We start from the raw sequence: 10327 nt of genomic DNA on the forward strand, positions 1-10327 counted from the left end.
ATAAATATATATATATAAATAAATATATATATATATATATATATATATAAAAGCCTATAAAAAGGCTGCCAGCTGTAAGCATGACTCAAGTGAGAAAGGCCTCAGCAGTTCCAAACCGCAGTGCAAGCAGCCCTGCTGCAGGGGCCATACAATTCGGCAAATCCCACACTGTTGGTGGGAAAAGATGCCGAGAAGAGTTTGTGGCCACACTGGGAGAATCACAATGCTGGTCTCTGGGGTTCTGGAGCCAAGCCATGCCATCTATAGTGAAGAATTATATGCCTTTGAAAAACAATTCCTGGTGTGCTGCTGGGCCCTGGTAGGTCTGGAAGGCATGGCCAAGGGACAGCAAACAGACATGTGGCTGGAACTGCCCATCGTAAGCTGGGTTCTGCCAGTCCCACCCCGGCATAACTTTGGGTGGGACCAGCAACAACCCATGGTAAGGTGGAGGGGGCGTACATCCAGAACCAAGCACACACAGGAGCAGAGGGCACGAACAAGCCCACCACCATTGCATCAGCTCCCCTCCCTCAGCTGATGACTAAGGACAGGAGGATGAAAGCATAAGGAAAAGCCCAAGCTTGGTTTGCAAACAGGTCAGTCAGAAAGGGGGTGCAAGCCGAAAATGGACCGTGCTGCAGCCTCATTCAGGGATGGCTCTGAGAGACAGCAATGAGGGAGATTCTTCCCAGTGGGCGGAGTTTCAGGTGGTGTACCTGGTCATCCACTCTGTGTGGAAAGAGAAGTAGCCTGAGGCTAGAATATAGATGGACTCATGGCAGAAGCAAGTGGCCATGCCAGCTGTCAGAGGCCTAGAAGGAAAAAGATGGGAAGATCAGGGATAAGAAGGTCTTGGGGGAGAGACTTGTAGGTAAACAAACAGGAAGAGAGAACGATGATCTCTCCATCACATGTGGATGTTCATCACATGTGGATGTTCCCACTGTGGAAGAGGTTCTAAACCATCTAGCTGACAAAATGGCACAGTTAGATGATGCCGGCCAGCCTCGGTCATTAGCCACCTAGGGTAGACAGGGTGGGCACATGAACGAAGTGGCCACAGTAGCAGAGATGGAGGCTTCACACGAGCCCCACAGCATGGACCTCACTTCCCCAGGCTAAGCTGGCTAAGCTGACTGCCACTGTCGAAAGTCCAGCCAGCCACCTCCAATGACCAACGCTAGGCCCCCAATATGGCAACATTCCTGGAGACCAACCTACCACTTGGTAGAATGCTGACTACATAAGTCCCGTCCATTGTGAAAGGGCCACATGTACTCTGAGGATGGGTTTGCCTGCCCAGAATTCCTCAGCCAGCACCACTGCCCACCTGAATCTCCCTTCACGGAAGGGCCTGCTGCCCAGCTGTGGGAAAAGCAGTCAGCACACAGCCTTCCACTGTCGGCTCCTTCCAGGTCAGCCTCCACTACAGAGCCCCTCCCTCCGCCAAAGTCGTGCCCTTCCTAAGGCAGCTTGCTCGGGACGAGGGAGATGTAGGTATGACAGCCACTCCAGCCCCATGCAAGAAAATTCCGACAAGCCCGGCTTTAAAGGCCCATCACAGGTGGACTTCCGCCTCTGCTCGGTCCCAAGCCCACTCTCTTCTTGCCTGGTCCCTGTGAAATGTCTTCACTGCAGCCCTACCTGCAGAGACCCCAGCCTAAAGCACACGCATGGACACTCACAAAGAGCACATCTTGTCCCACAGGCCCTCGCTACACTGGCCAGCTGCTAGAGACAAACGAGGTCAAAGGGAGGCAAGTGGTTCAAAGTATCCGCCATCGGCTCCTAGCCCTTAGTCTGATTACTGTTATGGCCTCAAACAAGTTTTACATAGAAATGAAGGATTTACATAAACTATGTTTAAACATAATGTGCTGAATCATAAAGTGACAATCCTGGGATTAATGAGAATAGTTTGTAAAGATAAAAGATAATGGGGAAAAGACAAAGGAAAATAACTGAACAGGAGTAGGTGTATATAACTCTATGATGTAAAAGTATTCAACTCATCAGGCAGACACACTTGGCACGCTCCTGACAACCCAGGGACTGGGGTGTGACACAGGTAAAACAAGTCCGTGTGCCACTCCCAGTTGAGTGGGGACAACAGACAAAGACTAACAAACACAACAGTGTACACTCATGTCCCCAAGGAAAAAGGACATGTGCCTTACAGCACTTCAGTAAGATCATTTCTCCAGGGAGATTCACAACCATTTATAACAAAAACATGAAAAAAGATTACAATATGTACCGTTTTAGGATACTTAAAATAATAAAAAAGCAACTCAAATTCACTTTGCCTATTTTAAATAATGAACCTTCCAAAGTTCCCTTGATAACATTCCCACTCCACCTCTAAAACCCAAGTACGTTTCTTCTCCAATTATCAGTAACAGAGACTATTAGGGGATATGAGAAGACTATTTCCATGGTATTATTTCATTTACGGGGAAAAGAATAGCAACAGCATCTGTCTACTTCTGGCTTCTCAGCACTGACAAATATAATAACCTGAACCAGTTACCTCTTCTCCGGGATAAATGCTGTGCCTGATTCCCGTGCGTCTCGCTTTTGCGCTGCATTTGCAGAGTGGGCCATCATTCATCTGTCAGAAACAGAATGTAATTCGTTTTTACTGGGGGAAAATCCACTCCATGCACGATGATGCCTCGGAAACTGTGTGGGTTTTAATGTCATGAGTACCGAAGCTCTGAAGAGGCTGTCACGGTTAGAAGATTAAACGGATGTTCCCAAACCAATAAAGCTGCAAACTGTCTCTATTGTCTGATAAAGGGAAATGGTATGACAACGCTGGATTCCTGACTTATTTGTGCAGCCAAGCAGAAAATAACAATGTCAGAGCCCTGTTTGCCCCCATCTTCTCCTATCACTTTCCAGTATGTTCCCCCTATTTTTTATTTCAGGAAAAATGACTCTTTCACAAAAGAAAAGCCTATTTTATATTCTGAAGGAACACAAAGAATGCTCTGAAGGTGACCTGCAGATTAAATGTTTTCAAAGACAGACCTAAAGGTATCTGAAGCAGAGGGAAGAAAATGCCTACCTGAACCAGAAAAACTTTCAACACTATTCAGGTGAGTCTGTATATGTTTGTTCACCTGAATTCATTTTACTGCCATGAATTCCACCCACATGATTCAATAAGTGAATAATCCTGAATGCCTCTTGGGTAGAAAGGGGAGAAGGAGGATGATACATAGCTAAGGGTCCACACAGTCAAGGAATACTTATTCTAATTTTAGTGTATGCACTGCTGAAGCAAGCACTAGGAATACTTATACCACATGGGAGAAATAACACACATACGAAATGCTTAGTAATTTTAAAGAAAAAGGAAAAATGTCCAGGCTTCAAGAAACCAAAATGTGAAGGGTTGAACAGGACGGGAAAAGAAGGTGGCTATTCTACACGAGGCACCAGCATGAGAGAAAAGAGAGAAGGAAGAAATCCTATGTTATGCTCCGGGGACATGAGATTGAGACCCATCTAAATGGAATGGACCATATGTGTGAGTGAGAAAACCAAAAATGCAGAATTGAGGTCAAAATCTTAAAGGGCCTTAAAAGCCAATTTCATGAGTTTATTCAATATAAATGGTTAATATGGCATCAAAAAGGACATGAGAGCATCAGTTTAGAGTATGGGGAAGTGGAGTTCCATTTCTCACTTTCTTTGTATTAATTAAAATGTATAATTTATAAATATGACACATATTATGGGACAAATATATTCTATATACACACACATATTTCTTTCGATTTCCAGGGATTTGTAACTCGTGCCCAATGAAAATATCTCATTAAACTTTGAAAAGATATTTAAAGTAAAAATCTGTAACTTTCTTTATCCTTTTGGTAAATCTAAAGCTCCAGGTGGTACAGCAGAGGAATAATGGCTACCTAAAACAAACAAACAAACAAACAAAAAAATCCATTAAGATATTATCCAAAGTAAAAGCTGGCAAACAGAGATGTGATGGAATTCCCTCAAAAGTCACAACACATTCGTAATGCTGGGCACAACCTGTTGTGATGAAAAATGTGGAAAAATCACTTAGTGCTCACTTAAGGAGAAGTGAGATAGACATCATACATTCCTGCCTTTTACCAGGGTCTGGGCCCCAATGCAGATCAGCCCTTTATAAGGCTCAACTGTACAGAGGATGCAAAACCACAGAGTAAACACAATGTTGAGACTGTACAGAAGGCCCTGGTAAATCTCTGACAGGAATAAGAACCCACAGAAACCAAGGAATAGGTTTCTTGATATGACCACAGGGTAAGGGGAGTGACTGATGGACACAGGAGTTCTCTTAGGGGACACAAAAATGCTCTAAAATTAGATTGTGATGATGGTTGCACATATTCCTGTGAATATACATAAAAACACTGAAATGTACATTTTAATTGTGTGAATTGTATGGTATGTGAATTATAACTCACTAAAGCTGTTTAAAGAGATCATATACATGATTAACATATCAAAGTAAGATTTCAAAATGCACTGACCATTTGCAAACATTTCTGCTCAATTCTCAGAGAGCAGTTCTCAGAGAAAGTACACTTCTGTCAGGCATTCTAACTATATTAATTGTATCAAGAAAAAAAATTTAGATAGCTGTCATCTAATAAGTACCAGGAGAAGAGCATTCAAAATAATACAGAATGGTATGAATTTATTTATAAAACATAAATTTTAAATTATCTTTTTATAGAGATGTTTTATTATGCTTGATAACTTCATATGCATTAAAGATACTATTTTTGTATGTACTGTGTATTTGTAATACAAATCTTTTATAGATACTATTAATATTTTGTATTATGTATTAGTTCATAATAAAATAGTAAGCAAAAATAAAAACGATTATGTCCAGCCATGATGTAATTAGCTCAAACATGCTTATTAACAAGGAAGAGAAGTTATAAGACATTGTGACTACTACCAACTAGGAAATATGGAGTCTTACAGGACTTGGGACACTGTTTACTGTACGGCTGCAAAGTAACTTCCAGATGAACTGCTTTTTTTTTTTTTTTTTTTTGCGGTACGCGGGCCTTTCACTGTTGTGGCCTCTCCCGTTGAGGAGCACAGGCTCCGGATGCATAGGCTCAGCGGCCACGGCTCACGGGTCCAGCCGTTCCGCGGCATGTGGGATCTTCCCAGACCTGGGCACGAACCCGTGTTCCCTGCATCGGCAGGCAGACCCTCAACCACTGCGCCACCAGGGAAGCCCCAGATGAACTGCTTTTAGAAAGAACTACAAGTGCTCTCTCCCTAACCCACCACTCGTCTCCTTCCATTTACTGAAAGTTTAATGAGGCAGCACCATCTTCCTGCTCCCCAACACAGGATTTCCCAACATCATCAAACATGATTCAAGGAACACTTGCTGAAAAGAAATAAGCTGTGAAGAATGACACCCAACCCTGAGGAAAATTCAGTTTCAGTGCCAGCTAACATACATGCATCTTCTGAGCCTAGAGTCATAAACGTGATGTGTACGTCCGCAGTCTTCACAGCAAGAACATAAAAACCTGCATACCTGGCCTGGGTCATTGTACCAAAGTTCATCGTGAAGTCGGTCAGGATGGGCCTTTTTGCGTTTGATTTCTGCAATGACGTCGAAAACTTCAGAGTCTGAGCTGCTAGAACAGGTGCTGTCCTCATCGGACTCACATTCGGATTCACTGGAACTCTCTATGGTGGTGAGGGGAAAACATGGAGAGATGTTGAAGCAATCTGCAAGCTGGTTCTACCTGGAGACTTACTTTCTAATGACCCAAACCTCTAAATATGAGGAGAGCTGTTTATCTCCCAGCAAATATTCGAGTGCCTACTCCATACTAGAACTCTGCTAAGCAACCCCATAAAAACTAATAGAGTCCATAATCCTAAGTCACAGTCTAGTGGGGGAAGCAAAGAATCAAATATTTTTACAAAGAAAGACCTGATGAACAACGCCAGAGAAAATGCAAACCACTGGAGCAGTACAAAGTTTCACATTCAGAAAGGTGCCGTGAATCCACACTGGTCCAGAAAGGTCACTGAGGATTTCCTAGAAGGGGTACACGCGACCAAGACACGGAGTGGGGGTGGGGTTAGGCTGATGAGGCGGAAAGGAACACAGATGGGGCGCTGCAGGCAAAAGCACAGAGGCAAGAGCATGGGTGGAATCTGGCTGGAGCAAAGGCCTCGCGGAAAAAACCTGGAAGTGAGGGGCTCCAATGTCATGAACGCCAGGCTCTGAACGTCAGACTGAAGATTGTAAATGTTTTTCTCTCGATGGTAGCAACAGAAGATTTTAGTCCTTGGAAATGACTGGATAAAAACAGACCAAGAATTATGCTAATGAAACAAGCCTGCCACAAAAAGACAAATATGGTGTGATTCTACTTATACGAGGTACCTAGAGTAGCCAAATTCATAGAGACAGAAAGTAGAATGGTGGTTGCCAGGGGCTGGGGGAGGGAGGACTGGGGAGTTGTTCCTTAATGTGGATAGAGTGTCAGTTTAGCAAGATGAAGAGGTCTGGAGGTTGTTTGCACAATGTGAATGTACTTAACACTACTGAGCCGTACATTCAAACATGGCTAAACGGTACGTCTTATGTGTCTCATGTGCATGTTGTAAGTATTTTACCACACTTAAAAAAAAAAAAGACCTAGAACTTTGACTAATGCTACAAGAGATTAACGTAGTACAGCATAGTAATAAGGAACCCGTACATGGTTGTATTTTCGAGTGTACTGTGTGAGATGGAGGCTGTCATCCCTCTTTTACAGATGAGAAAAGTAAGGCACAGAGAGATTAAATCACTTGCCCGAGATCGCACTTTTCAAGTAGTGGAGCAAGGATTCAAACCCAGGTCAGCTGGTGCAGTCATTGCTCTTCCCCACCATGGACACTGCCTCTCAGCGAGGGAGACATAATGAAAGTAGACAGATGAGAGCCAGAGAACACGCAGGAAAAGGCATGCTGAATGTCTTGTCTGCGAACAGACAAGACATCACCATGTAAGAAAGTTATGAAAACTTTGTGAAGAGAGAGAAACCTTCAAACAGAGCTGGGCTATAGCTGGAGTTTCTCATCAAACCAGGAGCACCCTGGCAGTGGGGAGGGCCATAGGGAATGCCTGCCAATCAGAGGCCCGAGGCACGGGAACAGGCTCCTGCTTTTGATGGGAGGCTGGACAATGGTCCTTTCTGATTAAGACAAAAGACAATTCTACAGGAGACACAACTGTCAGCACACCTTGCAAATGAGATCTCTTATGTATTCTACTGAATGTAACTAAGGAAAAATAAGATCAGAAAGAAGAAAGTTTCACTGCTATGTATTTGCTGACTGTAATTAGGAGAACCAAACGGGCAAGAGGAAATTTCAATCTGGGACTCTCAGGGACACATCCCAAAAGTTCAGGATTAAGCAATAATAAAAGAGCACAGGATCTCGGTCTAGTGCCTTGTGACTCACCTAAATCTTCATCTAGCTTCGTCTTCGGAGGCTCCCATGGGGGTCTAGCAGCTTTGGCCTTCTCTTGCCTGCTCCCCAACTCTTCCTCAAATTTGTCATATAAGTCGCGGAGTCTACTTGTTCCAACTACCGTAGAATCTCCCTTTGAAAAATAAAGGATCAATATTAGGAACTGTATTAATAATAGTCATACCAAAGAGACAATAAGAGCTCACCAGTGACCAAAGATTTGTACTTGCAAGGTGTCATTTTTCAACCCTTGATTTAATAAACATTTAAAAGCAAAATGCCCAGTGCTGGCAATGATGCTCTGAATCACACACACACATTTATGGTTGACAAAGTCCTCAGGAAAATGCACACTGCCAACATTCAGAAACATTAGAAAAGTTTATCTATGCCCTTTTGATATAACAACAACAAAAAAATTCATAAACCCCTGAGAATTCATGACACCTGACACCCTGCTAGGGAACATATACTCCTCCCCTACTGAAAGTCACTGATAGTCTATATCCCACATTAATCCAATGACCGCCACAAACACATGCACCCCATAAACACAGGGACACACACACACACACCACAAACACAAGGTTCTGCAATGCATTCCTAGAGGAAGTGTTCCACTTTTCCCCACTCTCCTCCCAGGTTGAAAATCACTTTAAATGTCCATACTCTCTGACTTAGTAATTTTCAAAATGTACCTTTCAGACATAAAATGAATATTAAATCATAAAATCTGCAGTTATCCCAAAAGGGGGTAACTGCTCTTCCTCAGCCCCGGCTCATTACTGACACTGGCGATGCTGGGATAGCTCTGACATTCTTACTGTCTCTCTGCCTCAACGCTGCACAAACACAAAGGCCAATATTGGGCTTCTGGTTTATCAGCCTTCCTTCTACACTGGAGTTTTAATACGCCCACAAAAAGGTGAGGGGGAAAAATACAGCTCTGCCTGTTTAAATGCTCTGAACCTCAGTGCCTTCAACTTTGTTATTTCAATAATAATAATACCCATGGCAGCCACTCTGCCATTCCTCCTTGCTTACAGAACCATGATTCCCTTCAGATTTGGGGCAGAAAACTCATGATCTCAGAAGGCAGGCTGAGCCACAGTCCCCCTACCCCTAAAATGCCTCTGTCCTAATCCCTGGAAAACGAACACATTACCTTACATGGCAGAAAGGACTTTGCAGATGTGATTAAGGCTACAGAATTTGAGATGGGATAATGTGGGTGGGCCCAACCTAACATGAGCCTTTAAAAGCGGAGAACCTCTCCCAACAGGAGTCGGAGATGCAATGGAAAAAGAGGCAGGAGATATTCAAAGCACAAGAGGGACTCGACCCGCTGGCTGCTGGCTTTGAAGATGAAGGAAGGGGTCCACGGGCCAAGGAATGTACATGGCCTCTAGAAGCTGGAAACAGCCCTTACCTGCCAGCCAGCAAGGAAACAAGGACCTCCATCCTACAGCCACAAGGAACTGAACTCTGCCAACAATCTGAATGGGCAAGAAAACAGGCTCCCTCCAGAAAGGAATGAAACCCTGCTGGTACCTCAATTTAGCTAGTGAGACCCAAGTTTGACTTCTGACCTACAGAACTGTGAGGTAATAAATGTGGATTGTTTTAAGCCGTGAAGTCTGTGGAAATTGGTTACAGAAGAGATGGAAAACGAATCAATGGGGAGAACACACAATGCAGTTCTGGGCAAAGGGATGGAAGAAAAGATCCCCAGGCACCTGAGGCTCCACCCAACACTGCCCTCTGCATCTGTGTCTGGACAGAGGAGTGTAAGGACGTGATGCCTGGAGCTGCTGCAGGCATCCTGCAACCGTGGTGGACCCTCCAGAAGACAGCAATGCCAACCTAGGACCCTGCCATCGCTGATCCACTAAATGCACACTGGCCACCACCTCCCTCCAGACAGCTTGTTGAGAAAAATAAACCCAGCAAGTTTAAGTCACGATTAGTCAAGTATTCTTATCTACAGCAACATTCTGAAGTAATAGATGCCTTCTTTCCAGGGATGTTTTAAGGATTAAATGAGATAATCTGAGATTCACGGAGTAGAGTTTCGGCACCAAACAGTGCTCGGTGTGTGAGCTTCTCCCTCCCTGTTTCACGTGAACTATGACTTAAAACCCTGCTTTACTTTATCAAGTAAAATATCATGCCACCAGGAAAGATTTCTCAGACCCTTTTTTCAAAGGCAAGGGAGTCTCCTCTCTAGTTCCCCATAGATAAGGGCCCAGTCCAAGTCAAAGCTATGTTTACAAAATTCCAAACAACTGCTATGCTCTCTTATCTACCCCATGCACTAAACCTAACATCTCCAAGCTCTTCTGTCCTAAATCTGTAGATATCCATTCCTTCACTCATTCATTTAATCAATGAACATTACTGTATGTCCATCGCATGGCAAATACACCTAAATTAATGGGATAGAGGCATGACACCTATTGGGAGAGAGAAAGAGAAAAAAGAAAGGAGAGTGACAGAAAATAAAATGGAGATGGAAGAAGGAAAAGAAGTGAGCATATGGAGGTCGTGGGGTCCCCACTTCAATGAGGTGTGGCTGCCGAGCCCCAGGAGCCCCATCTCCCACAGCATGTGTGCTGAGTCTCTCGAGAGCCCACCAAAGGCAACGACACCTGCCACTCCACAAAACCAGCAATGTGCTCGGGAAACTTGCTATGGCTACCTTTGGTCAAGGATAGACTTGTAAGAGACAAACTCAATTCTCCCTTGCTTCTCATTTTGAGGGGAAAACACACACACACACACACACACACACACACACACACACACACACACA

The 10327-nt window shown here is 43.9% G+C and overlaps 1 protein-coding gene across 7 annotated transcripts in view; it reads right to left on the reverse strand.

The window, feature by feature from the left end:
* The window catches only part of DROSHA (drosha ribonuclease III), a 126547-nt gene that overhangs the window by 101053 nt on the left and 15167 nt on the right, over positions 1-10327 (reverse strand). For all 7 annotated transcript variants that reach the window (XM_029216656.1, XM_029216657.1, XM_029216655.1 and 4 more), the window contains 3 exons: positions 7507-7648; positions 5576-5730; positions 2534-2614 (listed from right to left, as the gene is read on the reverse strand). In XM_029216656.1, coding sequence (XP_029072489.1) covers positions 2534-2614; positions 5576-5730; positions 7507-7648 — 378 coding nt within the window. The remainder of the gene's footprint in view (positions 1-2533; positions 2615-5575; positions 5731-7506; positions 7649-10327) is intronic.

Source organism: Monodon monoceros, unplaced genomic scaffold (genome assembly GCF_005190385.1).
Source record: "Monodon monoceros isolate NGI ecotype Baffin Bay Population unplaced genomic scaffold, NGI_Narwhal_1 Super_Scaffold_12, whole genome shotgun sequence".
Classification (NCBI taxonomy): Eukaryota; Metazoa; Chordata; class Mammalia; order Artiodactyla; family Monodontidae; genus Monodon; species Monodon monoceros.